Source organism: Copadichromis virginalis, linkage group LG16 (genome assembly GCF_057382275.1).
Source record: "Copadichromis virginalis isolate Kocher_CV1m ecotype Utaka linkage group LG16, C_Virginalis_male_GT1.1, whole genome shotgun sequence".
NCBI classification, from domain to species: Eukaryota; Metazoa; Chordata; class Actinopteri; order Cichliformes; family Cichlidae; genus Copadichromis; species Copadichromis virginalis.
The window spans coordinates 34,632,284-34,655,287 of NC_140633.1; the positions used below are offsets into that span (position 1 = coordinate 34,632,284).

Genomic DNA, 23,004 nt, shown 5'->3' on the forward strand with positions numbered 1-23,004 from the left:
CGACTTTCGCACGTGGCTTTGATTTTTGATTAAAGGTCATGTATGTGAGACCCTGTCCCCTGATTATTCTCACCATCTCAAACACAGACTGTATACAAAAGATGGGCATCACCATCAGCTTAATCACTTTTTTAAACTAGGTGTCAGGAGTATAGGGTAAATCTTAAGCGCTCGTTTTGTGGCGACCTGTCAACCACGCAACCTGTCACGCATCACTTTGGTAACTTGCAGACTTCCAGGTTCTGGTTGCCTAAGTAACCGCCCCCTCCAACTTATTGGTATCTTTCCATCTCCTTCGATCACTGCGCCCCTTGCCAGCTCCTTTGCGCATGCCCTTTAAAGAATATTCTTCCTTTACATACTTGCACCTTAGTAGCCATCTTGGTTAATTGCCCCACTTTAAGTTAATGTTGAAGCTTTGTTTGCTTTTTTAAACATAAGATAAAAATGTGTTCATCCAGCTGATTTAGTTTTAATTTCATTTATGTTGTTTTGCACGAAAGAACTTTGGGTTAAAAAAAAAAAGGCCCAAGATAAAATAAAGAAGGATTATTATGGACTGTGAATCATACAAAGCTACTCTGAGAGGTAAATGCTCCTGTCACATTCCAAGCCTAATGTTAGTTAATATTACCTAATTCAATGATGTCGAGTTCAAAAGTACCAATAAAAATATTTACTCGTGCACATTTTTGCCACAAATCAGAAAACTGTATGTGCTCATGTTTATTTTAGCCTCTCTGATACAATTTGCATATTTTCATTGGACTACCAAACGAGGACGAGGTTAGGACAACAAAATCAGAAGATTTCACTCAAAGGCCAATTTGTACAAACCAAGGTTAATTTACTTAACTAAAACTAAAGAAATAAAACTAGATGTGAAACTAGTTTACCCTGTAGAGAAACATTATGACACTGGACAGTTACAGGCTTTGTGCGAGACTGATTATTTTTTGAATCTCAAACACAAATTGTATTGAAAAGATGGTTGTAACCATTAGCATAAACATTTTTTTAAACCAGTCCTCACAAGTGAATGAATGAGTGAAGCGCTGCCTGCAGTAAAACAGAAAAACACTAATTAAAAATAAGAAAATCCACTCTGGAATAAACTGAAGCTAAAGTGAAAGAAAGACTAAAAGTCTAAAAGAAAACTATGAACACTGCAACGACTCTGGTACAAATGAGTACATCTTAAAATAGAAGATTATCTGAAAACAAAACATGATACTGTGGAGCGAAAAGATCAGAATAACAAAATACAGAGATGGTCAAACTCTTAAAAATGTCCATTTTAGGCTGTTTTGATGAATATCTGCAGGTTTTCTGAGTCCCTGTCTCTTTTTTCGATTGTGTAAATCTTTTATTTGGACCAAAACTTTACGTTTCTTCAGCTCTCTCCTCACATAAATAATCCTGTTCAGGAGAAACTCTCCCAGCAACCCTTCTGATAAAGGATTAACAACATTAATTCACAGACTGCAGCTCTGACAATGTGAAATACTAAAAACTGAATGTTAATGATTTGATTTGATTTTTTTCTGTAGAGCCCTCTCCATGTTTGTATTCTTATTTTCTTCACATGTTTTACTTTGAAGTTTTGCTCATAGGAAATGATTCATTCCTGTTTGGTGGTAAGTTATGACCAAACCGTGGATCTGTGATTGAAATAGTTAGTGCTGTTGAATTATAGCATTGTGGTGATTAAATGACTAATTTCTTCCAAAATAATCATAAAAAATAAATGTGTGATTGACTTCCTTTCAGTGCTGCTTGAGATGTGTGGCGTTAGATTAGATGTGTGTGGAGTAATTCCTTCGTGAGTCTTTCAGCTCTTATGCAGCTGCCTGTGTGTTTTGGTTTAATGGTGTGACCCTGAAAACGTCCCGTTTCCGTCCACAGGTCAAGTCTGTCATCAACCTGCTGTTTTCCGCCTACACTGGGGACGTATCAGCCCTGAGGAGGTGAGCAGCTCACACAGCTTTTAATAAGAGAGCAGTTCAGATTTAGTCACGTCTCGCCCCCCCAGTGGAGCTTTTTAATAACATCTACATGAAAGAAAGACTCCTCTGGCTGCACGAGGAAGCACCTTGGTGACCTCAAGTGGCAGAAAAATGAACTTACAGGTGTCCCTGTGGAGTTTTTACATCTGACCTCATGAAAGTCTCATGAAACGTTTGCACTATTTTCAAAAATAGTTTAAAGTGTGGCTCTGCATCCATGTTTGCAGCCTTCTTCACCTGTTAACGATCAATTTTGAGTTAAGGACTTAAAATATTTTTCATCATTTTTTTAATCTACAAGAGTCTGCAAACAAACATGGATGTCGTTTTATGGGCTCGGTCTGGTTGTTAGACTTTTGTTTGGAAAGTCGTGTTTTCAGGCTGTTACAAAGAAGTAAATTTAACCTGATTTCAACAATGAATTCACTTTTACCTGTTGAGTAATTTTATGCTGGTTAGAGGTGTGTAAATGGGGAAAGAAGCACTGTGAGGGCGACTAAGATTTCACCATGGAGATTAAGCCTCACTTATCATTTTAATGTAGCTGTAAAACCTTCTGTAAACCTCTGTGATGCTTCAGCGTTTGTTTGCTTTGAAAACTCAAAGGATCTAAAAATGATGAATGTCAGAGTGACCACGCCCCTCAATTTAACCCTTAAAAAATATTATAAGCTATTAAAATATTTCCCCTCCTGTAAACTTGATATGAAGGTGTTTTGTATCAGGCTGTAAACATGTTTATTTCTGCTGTGAAGTTGCACCTTTTAACATTGGAGTCTGTGGGGGCTGACTCAGTGCTGGAGCCTCTGGTGGCCACTAGAAGAACTGCGGTTTGTGGCTCTAGCCCTGCTTGGTTATTTGAAACTTCTGGAAGAAACAGAAAACAAAAAACTGCTCCAAAACTGGACAGGAAGTCATAAAACAGAAGGAAATCGTGTATCCTAGATCAGCTCTCCATATAAAATGTATTATTGCTGCTTTCTGAAGGTAATTTCCTAGGAAAAGATGTTTCAGGCTGTAACACCAGGATGTTCTTTAACCTCCAGCCTGAGACTGAACTGTGCAGCAGTTAGAGGGGCATACAGAGTTGTTTACTGGTCCTTTGTGTGTGCAGGTTCGCGCTGTCATCCATGGACATGGAGCAGAGGGACTATGACTCGAGGACGGCCCTGCACGTTGCAGCAGCTGAAGGTAACATTCAGCCTGAGGTCAGTCAGTAAGTAGACACAGCTCGCCCTCAAATACTCTTTAAAGTCTGATCCTGTGGTCTGGAGCTGTTTCCATGATGTATATAAATTACATATATGGAAACAGCAAAGTTTCAAGGTAAGAAGTAGACATAAGATACAGACGCTGCAGAAAAATACAGTCTTTAAGAGGAGTTATGCATCAGGAGAGCCAATTAAATTCAAGCATGCACCCTTTTCACAGTATAACAAGGTAAAAGTAATTTGTAACATCTGCCCTGCTTCCATTAGGACACATAGAGGTGGTTCGCTTTCTGCTGGAGGCTTGCAAGGTGAATCCAGTACCCAGAGACAGGTGAGTCTTTACTACCTGTATTTATACTGATTATAATAATGAGCTTTGAAGCAGAATTTCCAGCCTTTGAGAAAAGTCTCAGTGTGGTTAAAAAATAAATAAAATTCATCCTCCAAGCTCAGATTCTGATAGCTGTGGAGAACCAAACATGCCAAAATCATAAATAATATAAATAAATGAAACATTTTAAATAATAATAATCTATTTTTGTATGCTAAATTATTTATTCACCAGTTTACCATCAGTTTATGTGTATTTATTTGTGTAATAATTTCTCTCCCATTATGTAAATGAGGCAGTGTGCCACTGGGTTGGCCACAAAGAAATGTGTTGCTTCATTAAATAATAAATTGTAAATCTGAATCAGAAAGGTTTAAAATATAGAGGCTAGAATTCTATAAATAAATTATTAAATTGAAGCCAAATAGTATTTGTACATTTTTTCCCCTATTTTGCAACATATTGTAGTTTTTTTTGTGTGCGTGTCTTTTTTGCTAGGCTAGGCAAACTCCTTCTAAAATAAATAAATTGAGAAATTGTTGTGAAGGTGAACTCATGCAATATCTAATAAATGCCTACACATATTTGTTATTTATTATTAATTTATCTACTATTAATTTTAGTCCTAATCTTTTGTCCTGTGACAGCTGGGAGAGGCTCCAGCCCCCCTGTGTCCCTGAAATGGATAAGCAGAAGAAAATGGATGGATGGATGAATATTAATCTTGGTTATTAATTTCCTTTAATAGTTTCTTTTAATTCTGGGTGTTTTCGGTCCTCCATACCCACCTGCAGGGTTACATCTCTCTTTTTTTATCAAACATAAAGTGTATTCTTTAACCTTTTAATTTGTTTTTGCACAGATGGGGGAACACGCCGATGGATGAGGCGGTGCATTTCGGCCACCACGACGTGGTCACCATGCTGCAGCAGTACCACGAGAAATACAGCCCGCCCTCCGATGACGAGCACAAGACTAGCCCTGAGAAGAGCCTGGACAGCCTTCTGTGAGACCTGCTGCAGGTTGCTACGGAGGACCGGAGGAGGAAAAACTTTGTAGCCCAACGCTCAGGCTTCTGTTGAATTATTTAGCTGCTCTGCTGTGATTTGATTTTTGGCCGTAAATGGTTGCTTGTTCACGTCTATCGAAATGTGAGCGTGAGCGGCTTAAACTCATATCTAAAGTGTTTACGGTATTACTCCTGTAATCTCACAGTACTGTAAACCACATTTCTAGGATGTACCTTGTACTAGTTTAGTATTTTGTTCGTTTTACTCTCACTGTACATGTGTTGTAAACTGTGTGGAAATTATGGTGTAAATTATGCGATGTGTAGTTACGGGTGTGCTTGATTTACATTCCTGCCTCTGTGCTCATTTGCGAGGTCACCAGCAGGTTCTCAGAGATTGTACTCCAGAATGTATTTTTCAGTGGAAAAACTTGCAATAGAAACAGTTTGTATTTATTTCAGACTTTCTAAAGATGGAAATTCATTTCAGAGCGTGTGAGACGGACAGAAGATCGTGTGATTTGTTGCATTTTGTAGTTTATTTTGTCAGCATGGTTACATTTGCGTATTTAATTTGGGCGGACTATAATATCAATATAATGTTGATTGGCATACATTTTAGGGCAATGTTTACAGTGACAACCTGATCTGGTTTTGTGCGGTAATTCTCAGACATTATTTTCAGATGTTTTCTTTCCACATGTGGAATATAGTCATTGTTTTTAACCTGTGAAATTTAATTTGCAAATATATAAACATGAACAACACGTACGATAATTATAATCAAAACTACATACTTAAATTTAATGTCCATGTGAGTGTTTTCATGGTGTCAGTTGGAGTTCATGTATTTCATGGAAAAATGCCAAATAAAAAGCTGGAATAGAAACCTCTATATGATTGTGTTTCACACGGTGTGGTTTAGGACGTGGAGTGGGTTGTCGACTAATCTATAGGTTTGTAGTTTGATTCCTGGCTCCTCCAGTCTGAATCTGAAGTGTCTTTGAGTGAGATGCCAAATTCTGAATTTTCATTGATTCAGCTATCAAAGTGTTCGGACAGAGCAGTGATACCCGAACGTCCAGTTCCAAATTGTGCATGTATACTGGGAGTCTTCTTTACACAGAGGAGGTAGTGACAGAGTAACACAGGCTTCTGTACTGGGAACAATGCTTTTTACATGACACTGCATACGTTTTCGTTGCTATGCAGATGATACCTTTATCTATGACATTAGATAACACAAATTCAATAAACTAAAAACATTTTTTTAGATGACCTCTGAATCCTGAAACACTAAGATTACTGTACTCAACCCTAAAAAAAAATATCAGAAACAGGGTGTCTAACCACATATTTACACTGGATGTCATCACCTTAATCTCCAGCAAAACTGTGAGGAACCAGGATACATCCATCAACATAAACATTAACCAAATATTGGAGTGCTTTAAAATTACTTGAAATACACTGAGCATTAAGTATTTTCGAATAATTTTTGATATGATTTATTCATTTTTGTTGAATTTGATTCTTGACTTGTGACCTCTGTAAACAGGATTCTGGTGAGTTTATAATCTTAATCTGTAGTTTAGAAACTTAGTTAATAACTTAAAAGAGTGTGTATTATTTAATGACTTGTGACTGACAAGTTGTCAGTGTCTTCAGTTTGCCAGTCAGGACTAGACAAACATCTGATGCAAATTTTGTTTTCAAAACAAGACCAAGAGGCCATGCGGGTTTTCTCGGCCCTGGAATTCATCCACCCATCAGTTGACTTAACCACTTATTCAATTCAGTGTCAGAGGAGGACCGTGATCCCAGAGCAGCCACAGAGCAACAGTCGGGGTGCACAGTCATCCAGTCACTTATTTTATTAAAACTAAATATACCGGGGACCACTAGGGGGACGTAAGGAAGATGGCAGCATAAACCTGCAGCTCCCGGTCAAAACTCGAAAGAGAACCAGAATTCGAATATTTCCACCGCTAAACCGTGTAATAAATGCCATGGAAGGTGGAAGAAGGTCAAAAAGACAAGGAAACATTAAGGATTTTGTGAAACAAGTGGAGCTGGTAAGAGGGGGCAACGCAGACATGTCCGAGAACAGCGTGCAAGGCGAGCAGATGGAAGGAGATGTAGCTAGCCACCCTCACGCAGACTTCCAGGACATCATTAAGGAAATTCACTCACTTAAAGCAGAGTTTAAAACCGAGTTTGCCACGTTTAAGAAAGACATCACACAAGAAATGAAGGACGAATTCGACAGCTTCAAGAAAGACATTAATACAAAGCTGGCAGAAACTGCGAACGAGCTAGCTAGCCATGAGACCAGACTCGAAGAAGCTGAGGAAAGACTGGAAGAGATGGAAAGGTGGAATTTGGCCGCAAAAGACGCTCTAATCCAGTCGCTTCAGCAACAACGGAATATTCAGACGAAACTGGCTGACTTGGAAGGCCGTAGCCGACGGAACAACATTCGCATTTTTGGCCTAAAAGAGGGCTCTGAAGGAAACTCTGTGCTGCAGTGTGTGGAGGACTTGTTGAGAGCTGAGCTTTCGCTCCCGCCGGATTCTGCTCTAAATATTCAGCGGGCGCACAGAGCTCTGGTGCCAAAACCCGGACCAGAAAAACCTCCGCGATCGGTGGTGGTTAATTTTCTTCAGTTCTCAACCAAGGAGATGGTGCTGAAGGCAGCGTGGAAGAAAAAGGTTGTACATCAGGATAAGCAGCTTTTCTTTGATCATGACTACGCTGCCGACGTGGTTCAAAAGAGGAAGGAATACGCTGGAATTAAGAAAGCCTTAAAAGAGAGAGGAATTCGCTTCCAGACGCCTCTGACCAGAATCAGGATCCACTGGGAGAGCGGCGCCAGGACATATGACAGTGGCCGGGCGGCGGCGGAGGAGCTAAGGAGGAGAGGAATACAGGTGGAGGTGCCGCAGCGGAGCGGGGAAAGCACGATGCTGGAGGAGCGACTGCAAAATGCATTGGGATGGCAGCGATCTAACACCGAGAACTTATAAGTGAGGATACAAACATTTGAATCCGGTGGAAATGACTGAACAGTAGAACTCTGAAACTAAAGGTTCATTACTCTGTTACTTTTCAAGGCAAGGTAGACCGGAAAGTGGTAGGTTTTCTTTTCTTTTTTTTTCTTTTTTCTTAAGGAACCTATGTTGGATCTCACGGGGGCCCCTAATCTGAAAGGGATATACCCCACGAACCACAGGGACGCTGTGGGTAAGAAATACGTATTTTCAGTTTCTCTTAAGTTTCTTGTTATCTTGTTCCAAGTTCTTAGAGTTAGTGTGGGATGCTATGATAGTGATAAGCCAAAAATAAAGCAAAACTTAACAGTGAAAAGATGAGGAATATAACGCTGGTGTCAATGAATGTCAATGGGATGAATAACCCAATTAAAAGAAGCAAAGTGATACTCAAAATGAGAAAGCTTAATGCCAATGTAATATATCTTCAGGAAACACATTTGTCGCAGGAAGAGCATGATAAATTGAAGAAATTTGGGTACAGAAATTCTTACTATAGTACTTGCAAGAAAAGTCGTAAAAGGGGGGTAGCAATACTTATTAAAAATTCAGTTAATTTTGAATGTTCTAAAGAAATTCGGGACAGTGAGGGGAGATACATTATTGTAAGAGGTAAACTAGAAGGGGAGGCGGTGACACTAATCAATCTCTATATTCCCCCTGAGAGCAACCAACAAAATGTGAAGACTCTACTTACTACAGTCATGTCAGAATCTGAAGGGATTGTGCTGTGTGCAGGAGACTTTAATGTGGTATTCGACCATAGAATTGATACAACAAGCACAAATAGAAGCAAAAACAGCCTGGCGAGAATGGTTAATACATTTATGAAGGAGCATGGAATGGTAGATGTATGGAGGGAACACCACCCACTGGATAAGGAGTATACACACTACTCAAAGACTCACAACACTTACTCAAGAATTGACTATGTCTTAATGAACAGATGGGATCTACACAGAGTAACTGAATGCACAATTGGAGTGGCAGATATTGCTGATCACTGTGCCATTCATTTAAAGCTAAATCTAAATAGTAGGCGTAGAAATACCTGTTGGAGGTTAAATCTGAGCTGTCTGAATAATAAAGAAACGAAAGACCAAATCAAGAAAGATATAAAGCAATACATAGAGGAAAACTCCACTGAAGAAATTAGCCCAACGGTGTTTTGGGATGCATTCAAAGCTGTGCTCAGAGGGAAGCTTATTGCTATAACTTCAAAACAACACCAAATGAGGAAGGCCCTGTACCTAAGCCAGGTGGAGGAATTGAAAAACACAGAAATATTATACCGAACAACTCGGAATGTTCAGCTCCAAGGCAGAATTAAAACACTAAAAAAGGAAATTGACAATATATTGACTGAAGAAGTGGAAAAAAAACTTAGATTTTTGAAACAGGATTATTATGAGAATGGCCCAAAGGAAGCTAGACTGATAGCACGGCGTCTTAGACAGCAGCAAGCTGTTAATACGATTCACAAGATTAGAGACCTATCTACAAATAACTTGCAGTATACCCAGGAAGCAATAGAAGAAACATTTAAGAAATATTACGAAAACTTGTATAAACAACCATGTTCCTCAAATAAAGATGAGAAAACTGCTTTTCTTAACTTCCTAGACTTACCACGTATTGGTACGCAGCAAAACAGCAAACTGACTGCCCCCATCAGTCATGAAGAAATATCTAGAGCAATTTCCAGTCTGAAAGCTAATAAATCACCGGGGGCCGATGGGTTCCCCTCAGAGTGGTACAAGAACTTTAAGGAGGAGTTGATACCAATGCTTCAATCATCATTCAATCATACCCTTGCGGAGGGTGTAACACCTCCCTCATGGAGAGAGGCGATTATCTCAGTAATCCCTAAAGAGGGAAAAGACACCGAATATTGTAACAACTACAGACCCATATCGGTTCTTAATGTGGACTACAAAATATACACATCTATAATCGCTAAGCGATATGGAGCAATTATGACAGACTTAATTAATGAAGACCAAACTGGCTTTATCTCAGGACGTAGAACTCAAGATAGTATAAGAAGGACCCTCCAAATAGTTAACTCGATACAAACAAAAAAGGGCAGTGCGGCCCTAGTAAGCCTGGATGCAGAGAAGGCTTTCGACAGTGTAGATTGGAACTTCCTATATGCCGTGCTTGAAAGGTTTGGTTTTGATGACGGTGCTGTGATGTGTATCAAATCTATTTACCAATCTCCTACAGCTCGAATTAGAATCAATGGCAGCCTAACGGAGCAAATCTCTCTCGAGAGGGGTACCCGTCAGGGTTGTTGCCTCTCACCTCTTCTCTTCACTCTATATATTGAACCCCTGGCACAGGCCATCCGACAAAGTGAGGAGGTAAGAGGAATAAGTATTAAAGGGGAAGACCACATCATCAGCTTATTTGCAGATGATATCATACTCTACCTAGAAAATCCAAACCAAACTTTAATTCCAATGTTTAATGTAATTAATATCTTTGCTGAACATTCGGGGTACAAAATTAATGTGACCAAAACTCAGATACTGGCTTTCAACTATTTGCCATCTGAAGAGGTTAAAAATAAGTTTAGACTGAACTGGACTGCAAAACAAATGAAATACTTGGGTGTAACCGTGACTAAACAATTGAGTGACCTTTTTAAAACAAATTATGATAGGCTGACCACTCAGATTAAACACGATCTAAACCGATGGTCAACTCTTACACTAGACTTTAGTGCAAGAATCACAACAATAAAAATGAGTGTCCTCCCACGGTTATTGTACCTTTTCCAATCTCTGCCAGTTAAGATCCCAGTGGAAAAATTCAAGGACTGGGATAGGCTCATCTCTAGATTTGTATGGAATGGTAAAAGGCCTAGAATAAAATACACAACATTACAACTATCTAGGAAGCAGGGTGGTGTGGGACTCCCTAATCTAAAAGATTACTATCATGCGGCCCAAACCAGACCGGCGATAAAGTGGTGTGATCAGAACTTTAATGCTAAATGGAAAGATATTGAAATAAAAGTACGGGATGTCCCAGTCCAGACTTTTCTTGGAAATGAGCAACTTAAGAAAACCTTACAGCATTTCCTTGATCCTATAACATCCCACACTCTAGAGATATGGTTTGGCCTAGTTAAACAAAGTAAGTTGGAAAGGGAGGTTAAGATGTTAAACTGGGCTGCCTATGTTGTTGGTGATATACTGAGTGCTCACGACCCAGGATTCAGGAAGTGGGAACAAAAAGGAATAACAGCGATTTGTACAGTAATGAAAGATGGCCATTTGATGAGTTTTCAAGATTTAAAAGATCGGTATAGTCTAGAGAAAACCAATTTTTACCGGTACCTGCAACTCAGAGACTACTTTTCAAAGGAAATACGAAGTTCGCGTACGTCTTATGGCATCCTGAATTGTATAATTAAATCATACAGGGGCCTCCAATTCAAGGAGATTTCTGTACTATATAAAAATCTAAGAGAGAACACGGCAACATCAACTGAATACATAAAAAAGAAATGGGAGCAGGAAATAAAAACTGATATCTCAACTGAGGAATGGTTAGGTATGTGTGAAACCCAGAACACAACGACTAACTCAAGATGCTGGAGAGAATTTGGGTGGAAACACCTTACTCGATTCTTTATTACACCAAAAATCAAAAGTAAACAGACTCAAGACAGTTTGCCATGCTGGAGAAGATGTGGTAACGTGGAAGCACATCATACGCACGTGTTTTGGGAGTGCCTGAAACTGCATAATTTTTGGAAGAACGTGAGTCTTGTAATAGGCAATATCTTGGGCTACCAATTACCACACAATTTTAAAACTGTATATCTTGGGAATATTAGAGAGTATGTTCTGTACGACGACTTGTATTTGACAAAAATCCTATTGATAGCTGCAAAGAAAGCTATAACAAGAAACTGGTACAAACTGGCTCCGCCTTCATCACAAGACTGGTTAAATATTGTTGGAGAAATCTATGCAATGGAAAAAATGACTTACATTCTCAGATTAAAGGAAGATATTTTCGTTGCTAAGTGGGAGAAGTGGACATTGTATGGCACCAAGGAAAATTAATGAACGAACAAAACATTTAAGGTCTATGACTCTGTATATCTATTGATGCATGCCTGTATAAAAGTACATATATAAGCTGGAGTATGTATGCTGCTGAGCAAAGGCAGGCATGCATACGGTAGTTGATTAGAATTGGCACCCACACCTTCTGTTCGCTTTAGTTCTGTTTTGTTTTGACTGTGTGCTTGCATGGTTATTTCTCCTGTAATGCAAAACATGTCTATGTTTAAACTGTGACAAAACTATCAATAAAAATTACAGTGTCAAAAAAAAAACAAACAAACAAAACTAAATATACCAAATATACAGCACAGTAAGAAAAACAGAATGTGAATACAAACTTTGAATTAAAATCTCATACACATTGATTGTTGCTATTTTTACAGTACAGCTTTTCTTTTCCAGCAAAGTGCAGCGTGTGATCAGCAATCCAGCAGATTTTAGCTGAAACTAAACTGATCGACAAAGAGGTTTTCAGGCGATGATGTCTGTAACGAAGCTAAAGTTGGGCAGATGTCCAGCTGAGATTCCCAGGACACGACTGGAGCAGGCGAGTCGACAATAAAAGAGAGGAGTTCACTCAAGCTGGCCTGCAGTGAAACACAGAAGGTTTAGTTTAAGTTAGCTGCAGCAGGAAAGGGATAGGGTTTAAACCTGGAGATACTCAGAAGGTGATGCATGTGATGTGATGCATTCGATGTGTTGTGATTTACTTGCAACAGAGAGAGAACATTTAGGCTACGTTCACACTGCAGGCAAAAGCGCATCAAATCCGACTTTTCTGACCCTATGCGACCCATATCCGATCATGGTATGACAGTTTGAACAGCACAAATCCGATATTTTCAAATCCGATCTAGGTCACTTTCGTATGTGGTACTGAATCCGATACATATGTGTTTTAGAAAACACTGCTGTTTGAAGTTTGTGACATGACTAGTCGCATTAAATCTGTTTTTTACATCACTGACACAAGACAGACACCAATTATCAGCGCCGGAGAAAACATCGCGAACGCTTCCTGGCCATCCAGTGTAGATGTCAGTGAAGCTGTTGGGAAAACAACGTTGGAGAAACGTGAACATTTTATTTGTACTGTATAATCTGCAGATTCTGACAGAAATCTGCAACTATCCTTTGAAGCACCGCTCCTCTCTAAAACAGCAATAAGGATCATTATTAGGCCATATGTAAATAACAAAATAACTTTATAACTTAAAGCAAAATTGGGAAACGTAAAGTCCGAAACAAGTCTTTATATTAAGGCCATCAGTCAAACAATACTGTTTGGTCTGGGTCTAAACAGAGCGCGTCGTGTGTGACGTCTTCTTTTACGCATGCGGGCCGCTTTGAGGGCCGTGAACGGTTCACACTAGAGCGTGTTTGCTGTCACATTTTATTTTTAGTGTGAACAACCAGACAAAAAAAATAAATAAATCGGATTTGATCAAAAAAAAAAATCGGAATTGAGCATTAAGACCTGCAGTGTGAATGTAGCCTTAGTCTCCTTTAAACATATTTTTTTCTTGTGGTCTTTTATGCAAATAAAAGAAATGGCTGTTTGAACACGGCACAAAGCGGGCTCATTAAAGACAACCTGTAAATTTTGAAATTATCACTGGAGGTACAGATACAGTGTTGGTGAGGGAAAATTACTGTGTGATCGTTGGGATCTTCTGTCGTACGTCACTTTTAGTATTCATGTTTTCAACAGGCTACAGCTAAATGGTAAATAAGCTGTTCTTAAACCAGATCTTTAACGAGATCCAGATCCCAACGAATTAAGTCTATTTAAAAGGGCTGCGGGAAAATAAACCTAAAAAGAAATAATAAACCTACACTTCTTTCCAGGTCATTGTCCATTTCCATCATGTGGATCTCATTGGGTGGAGAAGGAGGTGGCGTAGGATCGCTGTACAAAAACAAACAAAAAAAAGATTGTAATAATGAATAAAAATTAAATTCAGACACACTGCAGAAGCATTTTTGTTACTGTTACTTACTTTGATATAAAAGAAGGTATTCTGCGGTGATATCCATCCCCTGAAGGTTCTGATGTTTCTGGGTGGACAGATAGGATTGAGCTCATTACACAGAAAGTAAACTGGATCATCTCAACATTATTTGAAATGGTAAACACTTTATGACAGAGTTTATCTTTATCTTATGACAGAGTACCAGACAAAATTTATATTCACTGTTTTCTACAGGATTTTTATTTATTTATTTATTTATTTAGTTGTAATTTTCATGGAGGAAGTGATGTGAGAGGTGATACCGGGGGATTTGTAGCGTCCGAAGGCGGTGTCTTTGGGGATGTCGGGGTAAAGATAGACCAGGGGATTTCTGCTTCGCTGGGATGCCAGACTGTAGCGGTAAATGATATCTGGCAGAGGTAACACCAACAGCTCTTTCTTGGTGTATGGCTGTACTGCATGCACATGAGGCTCTACAGGGGGAAAAACACATATCAATACAAAGCAGGACAAACCACTGCAGTCAGCAAACACACAATTTAAGGTAAATATACTTTATAGTGAATACATAATTATAACTATTCTATTTCCTCCAGCAGAGTTATTTAAATTGTCCTCAGTGGGCTCAGTGAAGACAGACTCAGAAACATACCATCGTTGGAGTGGTCGACCCAGCTGAAGGTGACGGCGCCGTCTCTGCTGCTCTCACTGAACCGGATCAGAAAAGTACCGGCCTTTTTTTCCTGCAGCAGGAGGCGTGTCCTCTCCCTGCTCACGAACCCCATGATGGATCTGAAAGTCGCACACAGGAAACGCCACACCCTTCCACATTAGCACATCATCCGTATATGACTGTAATACAACTTTAAGAAATGTTGCTAATCTAAGTTTGGATGTCAGTGTGAAGTCGTACCCATCACGCCAAAGATCCACCAAGTGTTTCTTGATTAAATCGAGGATGCCATCGATCCAGATCCAGGCATTTTCGTTCTGCCTCACAGGAAAACAAAGAGTCAAGCCCCTGTGTGCTTGCTGTCAGACTCAAGGAAACTACAGGAACTTATCTTAAGACCCACCTTGGAGAAGCTGCTCCAGAACACAGGATCATCATCATCTGCAGCAGCACCAACTGTTACATTTAAAAAAAAACAAAAAAAAACAAACAAACAAACAAACAAACACATTACCATAAAGTGTTTTATAGTATTTATAAATTTTAATATTAGATAGTATAGTACATGTGTAATCATTGCACTATTTGTTTGTTTGTTTTTACCTGTGCACATATTTTTTATTCTTCATGTGCACGTTCAAATGTTTGCACATCAGGGCTAAGCTACTTTGTATTTTGTGCTAAGCCAACTATGTACTCTGCTTTTTACTGTATGCTACAAGCTAATAATGTATTTTCCATGCTAATCTATGCTAACAATCTGCTTTGCATGCTAATTGTATCATTTCAGTAAAAATAATAGTGATTTCCAAAATGCGAAAAACTATTTTTGTACTGGTCAGTACTGATTTTATATAAAAATATACATTTTTTAAACATGCAAGTAAATATTTTTTTTACTTTGATCCTTAGTGATATTGTTTTTCAAAACCAAAAAATATACAGAAACGTCAGGCTTTTAAGACTACACACAATATGCAAGATATATCTTTATATACACAGCTTAATAACTAAAATGAGCTCTAAAATTAACTCCCATCAACAACGCAAATGAAATATAAATGTCTTTTTAAAAAGTAATTGCAAAAAATTAGCTTAGATTTTATTTACTTACCCATAATTTTGTCTCTTAGCATGAAGAGCTGCATTTCATCAAGGCCTCGTTTGCCAACGGTCAAAAACTGCCAGCTCAGCACCTGTGACAGCTGCTCCCAGGTGAGAGGAGGAGGATTCAGGAACAGTGACAGGTCCTAAAGGGAAAAGTCACAGAACCACAATGAAGTTTCCTGACTTGTCTTAACAGATGTTACTAGTGTTTGTTGGCTGTAACAAAATTTTACCCAAGGTTCACTGGTGGACACCATGTTCCACCACATGATGGAGGCCCAGGCATTGGGGACTTGATTCGTGCTGGAGATGACGACCACGGGCAAGGAGCTGGCCTGGACCGACAGCAGAGGAGGAAACCAGTCAATAAAAGTACAAACCCTCCACCACAGCAACCATTTTTAAAGATCAGGACTAGAGAACGCCATCAAAGCTGAAGTTCATGCTGCTTACCTCGATGTTGCACGTTTGTCCTGCGTACTGAAACTCTGTCACAAACTTGATGATGTGCAGCTCTTCAGTGACTACCAGATGGTTCTAAGGGAAAAGAAAGAAAGTAACATGAGTAAGGCAGCAGCTCACGTCTCTAGTATTTACCTCTGCTTACCCTCAAGATTTTCCATCAAGATTTATAGGACTACATACTACTGAAACGTGTACAGTATAGTAATGCTCATAAATGCTCATGTGAAAAAAGACAATTTAAAATAAACTTCTCTTACCGCAGATGAGCTTTTGCTTCTTGATTTTCTTTCCTTGAGCGACTGAAAAAATATAATTTTTTTATAAGAAACTACAAGCTGTACTGTATAAAAGAACATATGAATGCACAATGGTTAAACATAAAGCTTTGTTAACGTTGAGGATTTTCATACCATGTGCCCAAATTCTGCCATCAAGCCTCCATCTGTGTCCTCGTCCAACACCTTACAGTCGTCTCTGTTGAAATCAAAGAGACGGAACCTGCGACAAGTACAAAAAGCATCAGTACTCATTTATTACAGAAATATAAACTTTCATAAATGTATATTTCAGATTTTAGTCTACCTACCCTTTCACTGTCTTGGCTTCTGCAACATCCCTTATTTTGGTGGGGAGAAAAAAGACAAAAGGTTTAAAATTTAAAAAAGGTCTTTTTAAAATAAAAGTTCAAAAAATAAATATTTCCATCTGAACTCTATGCCACTCTTTCAGACCAGCTTTTCTTTCACTTACTTGTCAAATACAGGTTTGACTCTGAACCTGCATTTGAATTCAGGGATGTTTGCCAGGAACCTGAAAAGAGAAAAGACATTTCTTTATGTTTTTTTAGTTTAGCACTGGTTATTTTGGGCCCAGTAAACACGTAAAAAGGTCTAAGTAAGCTCATAAACTGCTTTCAGTCAAAATGTCTCATCTCAAAACGTAGCTGCTAACTCCTGTGCTTGTTAAGAAACAGTTTGTCTGTAAGAATAATTAGCAGGTAAAAGGAAAGTATACCTAATGAGGTCCATCTGAGACCTCAGAGAGAAAACTGCAGTCAAAATAAGATGAACGTCAGTTTAATAAAGAAATGTTTTAGTTTTGGGGATCAGACCTGACCCTAAACTGTGTAAAGGCCACAGAAAACTGTGGGCAATATAAAGTTTTCACTGATTTTCACATTTGACCCCGTTTTCCCCCAACATTAAACTGCTAACAAACAGACAGACAAACAAAAGGAACTGATTACATACTCCCATTACATTGAAGCGGTGAGTGACATGAAGTCCCAGCTGACATTTGGGTTTCTCAGACATACACGTGTATAAAGTCAGTGCATGCTTACCTCACTGTGATACTGAACTGCACCCCGGTCTTCAGTATCAGAGGACGCTGTGGAAATTTCTGCATGACGGGCTGTTTCTCCACCACCAGAGCGCTGCAATGCCAGACCACAACAGAACATGTCACTATTCATACTGTTGGTGCATCAGTGTGTGTGTGTCTATACATGTAAAAAAAGAGTGACTCACTTTGTGACTAGTTTTATTAACAAGGACAGCCCAAATTTCTCCATTTCTGGGATTGAAGTAGGGAGGCAGAAGGCAGGGTCAGTGCTGCTGTATTTGCTGTTCTGGTCTTGAAGTTTCTTCAGCTGTTCGCAGACTCCTAGCAGCACTTCGGCGACAGTCGAAAACCTGCACACAGAATAAAACAGGCACAAGTGCTGAGTGTAAAAAGTCAGAGGAAAAACAGATTCTCTTAGACATGCAAAGGTGAGCAGAACAAATGAGCTCTAACCACTTGTCCAGGTGGTCCAGACTGGTGTCATCTTGACTTCCAATGCAGGCCAACTGCTGCCTGCGCTTCCACTCTGGCAGCTCCACATCAGTGAGAGTCGCCACAACCTTTTCTGTCTGCTTTAAAATGTTAACCAACTGATGCAGCACAATCTGCAAGACAAAAAAAGAAAAGATTCATATGTGCGCATAAGAGAGGGAAGAGGTTTCACCATCTGACCAGTGCAGACATGATCTCTCACAGCCCGCAATAAAATCTGAACACAGCAAAATAACAGTTAAGGAAAGGTTACCCACCGTAACCCAAGGTTCTATGAGTATAACTCTGAGAGCTGTCATCTATGTTGCTGTTGGCTGTATCAGCTTATATGACTTATTTGCATTTCAAATGGCAACGTCTGAAAGGGGAAGACTGCTACGCAAAGTTGACTTAGTCCTACTGCCTATAGGTTGCTGGTTTGTTCAACCAATCAGTGCAAGGCATTTCCACCTATGTTTTTGCTCAAAAATATTTCCCCAGAAAAACAATGTTGCATTTAGTCATGATTTGGCAAGCTGCCAACATCAACATGACGCCGTGACAACATTGCTCCATGGTCACAATGCAGCAGTAACGTTACAGTACAGTGTAAATGCGATGTCACATTTATGCTGTAAAAACATTTACAATTACAGTTTTGTAATGTTACTGCGACCTAGTTTTACATTTCATGCTAGGATTAGGTAATTATGTATTATGTAATTTGAAACATGAAGTAGAACAGACCAATAGCAAATAATAGATGTTTCTACTAAACTGCCCCAACCAGTTTGTTTCTAGATTTCTATGCAAACAATCATGAAAGAAATCTATGACATGAACATTTTCTATGAAGCTTTCATAATAATTGCACAAAATATCAAAATGAATGTGGTTTATCCATTTAGACTAGTTGTTGTAGCGACCCACCCTTTGGCACATCCCAGCACACCCACTCACTTCACCAGATGCACCTTGTTTAGTTCTCTCACCTTTGATTGGGTGTGGTGCTTGTCCTCAATTGCACTCACCTGTCACACATTATATGTCACACATTATATAAGGACTGCATTCACTTTTGGCTCACTCCTTCTTCACTTCCACATGGGGTGGCAGCTGAGGTTCTATTTGGGTTTTATTTTATGTCTTGTTTAAGGGAATGAGTAACTTAAATCTGTTTTCCTGTTTTCTTTCGGCTGTGGCAGTCCATGTGTGTCTTTGTTTCCTTCCTTCTTTGCCTTATTTATTTATTTGAGAATAAAAGGAGAACCCGGAGAATAATTCTGAATTAGATGGCTGCTTATTCTTATTCTAACCGGATGAGCCCATGATGCTAATTGCTTAAGCCCTGAACCTTCCTTCCTTCAAAACACTAGTTTACACCACTAATGCCAACATTTCATCAAACATTTACCATATTATTATTATTATTTATCATACCTCCTTTCTTTCTGTTATGGAGACTGCATGTTTCTGACATGCCTGATCAACAATATGTTGGGACTGGGTCATATCAGTGTGCTCCTCCACTGGAAAAGGAAGACAAGACACTTGTGTCAAAAACAACTGAGTGACAAACCAGACCTGCCAATCCTGCCAAGCAACTCCTGGGCTGACAAATGGGACTGAACTAGTGGCCACTTGAGGTTGACTCTGACAGTGAGTCAGAGTCCCCATAGACTCCCATATTAAAATGCCCAAATTTACGCCACAACATCACCTTGTTTTCAGCCTGTTACAAAAAACAGGTTTAATCTTTGCAGATACTTCCCTCCTTCCCTACTTTGAAGGGCATGGCCAGTTTGACAGATGACAGAGGCATCGGTAACTGTCAGATGTCTGCTGGGCTTCCGCTCAAATAACTTGAGTCACTGCAGTGTTTGTGCCTTTTTAACGATGGGCAAGGGCTGTGTTGAGTTACGGCCTCAGTTTTGATTAGTGAAATTTCTAGGATTTTATTACTAATCACACTGCTAAAATTAATAATTTAATGTCGTCCACACTTCAAAAACCAGTAGGTAATGGCATGGCGACTATGTCCATCTTTTATATACAGTATGTGGTCGTGCTATCGTACCTTTATTTTGCCAGGCCATCAGAATATAGTCCAGTTTTTCATTCAGACCCTCCAGTGTCTTGATTTCCTTCTTGGTCTCCTACATTAGAGTAAAAGTGCATTGGTTTAAAAACCAAGAGGAAAACATTTATCCTTCTTGGAAGGCTGAAAATAAAATCCCAGTAATCTTACCAAAGTCTGTCGCTTCAGTTCATTGACTTTGTCGTCCAACTCGCTCCAGCTTTGTTGCATGCTTGAATTATTGCAACTCTGACAAAAACAAGAAGGTTCTGTCACATGTTTGCAATTATTATCAAATATTTATTTATAATTAAAATTTATATTTACTTTTCCTTTCCTCTGGTTGTGATCACAGTTTCGCTCTAACGTGTTGCCATATTTGCTTTGCTATGACTCACAATGCTACGTTTTCTGTTAGCATGAGCAATTTTTACAGTTCCACCTACTCACTGGTCCGGGAAAATGTATTTCTGCCGTTAATTGTAACTCTCTCTATAAGCAACCCAGGCACATGTTTACAGTTAGTGTGCATCAAAGTTATGATTCTACTAAAATCTTTTCATATCTACTTTTGGTTAACTGCAGTGACCTTGGGACAGACCTGTCTGTGTAAATATGACTTAGGAATGAAACCAGGCTCTTCATTAGAACAGCATTTAACTGACCTGAGGCTGAGAGACCGAAGCCAGAATTTGCTTTTCCTCCTTCAGGCATTCAGACAGAATTAGGGCCAATTTCAGCGGCTCACCCTCGAAATGCCCCTAAGGAGCAGAAAGAACCACGCAAATCATTACTGGAAGTGAATTTTCAAATAATAAAATTTTTTTTCTGCACAGAGCATCATATCTGTTCTACCAGCAGGTAGTCCTTCATCCTGGAAAAATCTGGCCCCTGCAGAATATTGTTCTCCTGAACAGAACGATACCACTGCTCTTCTAGAAACACCAGGAGAGCCTGGAAACAGGTTCTGGCTCTGTGCTCGTCCACAGCTGCCGAATCCCTAATGCAGAGAAACAGAAGATTTAACTGCAGGACTGCATCTGTTTGCATGTGCTGAAAAACAATTTACGATTTCACAATCTTCCTTACATCATACTGTACAACTTACTATATTATTAAGTTAAAGCTCTTTAATCTTAGACCATAACTATTTTCCCTGCTCCTGCATCCAGCCCCGTCTTACCAGTCCTGGTTCTCGATCCAGGTGCTCAGATAGTGGCGAATCTCTTTGGGAAATCTTCTCTCGTACAGCTGGCAGACCCGGCTCTGGAGTGCAGAGTCCAGCTTCAGAAGGGCCTGCCACTGAGCCATCTGCAGTCACAAAGACACGAACCTCTTTTTACGAGTTCAGGGCCTCTGATTGGTCCACAGATGTGATAGGAGTCTTTACCGTTATTTTCCTCCATTTTATTAACAGAAATACATCTTACGCTAGAGTAATTTAAGATAAAGTTTTATATAGATTAAAAATCTGTTTTTACGTGTGGCCTGGCCAAGAGGGCAGCCATGACTATAACCATATATAATCATACAAATATGACTGACGCTCACTGAAAATGTGTACCGCCAATCGTCAGATCACATGCTGTAACAAGTGAATAACAAGTGCAGTTTCAAAAGTGATCACACTGACAGTTTTCTTAGTCCTTAAAAGCTGACTTAAACTCCCATGCAGTTATATTTATCTTATTTATCAGCCAAAGGGAATGTCTGTGGACACAGAGAACGTGGAAATCTCAAAATAATTCGAATAAGCACAGCACCAAAGTGAGGTGTGAGTAATGATGACCTGATTAGTTTTATGTGTTTATGTAATGCAAAGCGATTGTGGTGGCGTATTGATGTCGCCAGCTATCGGTAAATATAATGTAACTGAGCTCACTGGAAAGTTTTGCCCCGCTCTTTAATATAATCGGAGGGGATTTCCAAGAAATGCAACAACACCGCAGCAACTTCAAGAACCGAGGATTTTCATTTATTTACATTTGCCTTTTTAACAGCTTTTATCAGACAATTACCTACTTCTAAAAATCAGGATCGCGCACATTTTGGAGGAAAAGTGGGCCATAAGCTGCGCACAAGGCTGCCCGCAATAGAACTAAAGTTGTTTCTTTGCGCAGAAATCATGACTTACCTTGGTGGGTGGCTCTTTGTCGGACAGGTGAAAGCAGGACAAAAATCACAAGAGACCTCCAGCCTTCTGATCTGGCTGTTAATTCTTGCCTCAAGAACGAGGACGCGAACTTCCGTTGCACACGCCCACTCACACTCACCACGTGATTCTCCAGAACTCGTCCTGCTGAGTGCGTAAAGCTGGAGGCCGCACAGCTCGACATCCGGCAAGTCACAAAGTAAAGAAAAAATAACAACAGCCAGATGTTGAAACCCTGAAAACAGCTGTTTTCTGTGCAGGTTTCAGCTCAGTTTGGTGGGCTGTTGCACATCAGCGCGCATGAACCCGTTTTTATCCGTTTTTTTCCACAATACTTTTTCTTTCTGCACATTTCTATTGCACTGTTGTGTCTGCACTGTCTTGTGTCTGTATCGGTCTGTACTGTCTGGTGTCTTTGTTTTGGATTTTTGCACCTTCTTTTCCCCACACTGCTAAATCCCTGTAATCTCTTCCCAACAACCTTTTTCCTATTTAGAAACAAAATTACCCTCTACAACATGGGTCTCACACTGGCAGCCCGGGTGCCACTATATTGACGTGAAGAAATATAATGCAGCTTGGCTCTTGAAGTTACTTTTTTTGTTAGGGAAGATTTGTTTGTTGAGTGCAATGCTAAAATAAGTTATTTAAAAAGCAAAAAATGAGTTAATATGAAGGCAGTATAAGAGAATTATTTGTAAGGAAAACTATTTTCACTAGCAGTCAAAAACTATGTCTGCATTTCATAAATACAAAAGAAATTACAGCAGAAGTGCTGCCAGATGTCTGGACAGAGAGTTCCAATGTGTTTATTTGGAAGTTCAATGAAAGGCTTAGAGAGGGGAGAAGGAAACTCGTTCACATTTGCAGTTTCGTCTTGTTGTACAATATTTGAAAAAACAAACAAAACACTGGGAATATTTGTGGGTGTTTTCTCATTCGTTTGTCCTACTTGAACACTAAAATGGTCCTCACATGAGATGACAGTGCCAGCAGTGGCCCACGGCTCATTTAAGTTTGAGAACCCTGCTCTATAATGTAGGCAACAAAAAA

The 23,004-nt window shown here is 39.5% G+C and overlaps 2 protein-coding genes across 2 annotated transcripts in view; one reads left to right on the top strand and one right to left on the bottom strand.

Moving 5' to 3' along the window:
• Window positions 1-5,452, top strand: part of LOC146691225 (glutaminase kidney isoform, mitochondrial-like) — a 41,322-nt gene extending 35,870 nt beyond the window's left edge. Inside the window, exons 15-18 of the mRNA XM_085434534.1 lie at window positions 1,906-1,967; window positions 3,121-3,197; window positions 3,485-3,548; window positions 4,411-5,452. Coding sequence (XP_085290660.1) covers window positions 1,906-1,967; window positions 3,121-3,197; window positions 3,485-3,548; window positions 4,411-4,558 — 351 coding nt within the window. The 3' untranslated portion in view covers window positions 4,559-5,452. The remainder of the gene's footprint in view (window positions 1-1,905; window positions 1,968-3,120; window positions 3,198-3,484; window positions 3,549-4,410) is intronic.
• A 5,772-nt stretch (window positions 5,453-11,224) lies between these two features.
• Window positions 11,225-22,042, bottom strand: LOC146691226 (signal transducer and activator of transcription 1-like). The gene is made up of 24 exons (XM_085434539.1): window positions 21,934-22,042; window positions 20,983-21,110; window positions 20,655-20,799; window positions 20,465-20,560; window positions 19,971-20,048; window positions 19,800-19,878; window positions 19,163-19,251; window positions 17,705-17,856; window positions 17,437-17,601; window positions 17,250-17,342; window positions 16,658-16,717; window positions 16,494-16,523; window positions 16,318-16,405; window positions 16,165-16,206; window positions 15,896-15,979; window positions 15,676-15,777; window positions 15,450-15,585; window positions 14,739-14,791; window positions 14,576-14,652; window positions 14,315-14,454; window positions 13,965-14,135; window positions 13,690-13,747; window positions 13,526-13,598; window positions 11,225-12,276 (listed from the first exon to the last, which is right to left on the bottom strand). The coding sequence occupies exons 2-24, from the start codon at window positions 21,108-21,110 to the stop codon at window positions 12,127-12,129; spliced, it is 2,289 nt and encodes a 762-aa protein (XP_085290665.1). The 5' UTR covers window positions 21,934-22,042; the 3' UTR covers window positions 11,225-12,126.
• Between the last annotated feature and the right edge of the window lie 962 nt (window positions 22,043-23,004).

Excerpts from the sequence above, each read along its gene's own strand:
- LOC146691226 (XM_085434539.1), bottom strand. The coding sequence starts at position 21,110 with ATGGCTCAGTGGCAGGCCCTTCTGAAGCTGGACTCTGCACTCCAGAGC. Across the intron at positions 19,879-19,970 it reads AACTGAAGCGACAGACTTTG|GAGACCAAGAAGGAAATCAA; the intron begins GTAAGATTACTG and ends ACTCTAATGTAG. Across the intron at positions 14,653-14,738 it reads TCTGGAGCAGCTTCTCCAAG|AACGAAAATGCCTGGATCTG; the intron begins GTGGGTCTTAAG and ends CCTGTGAGGCAG.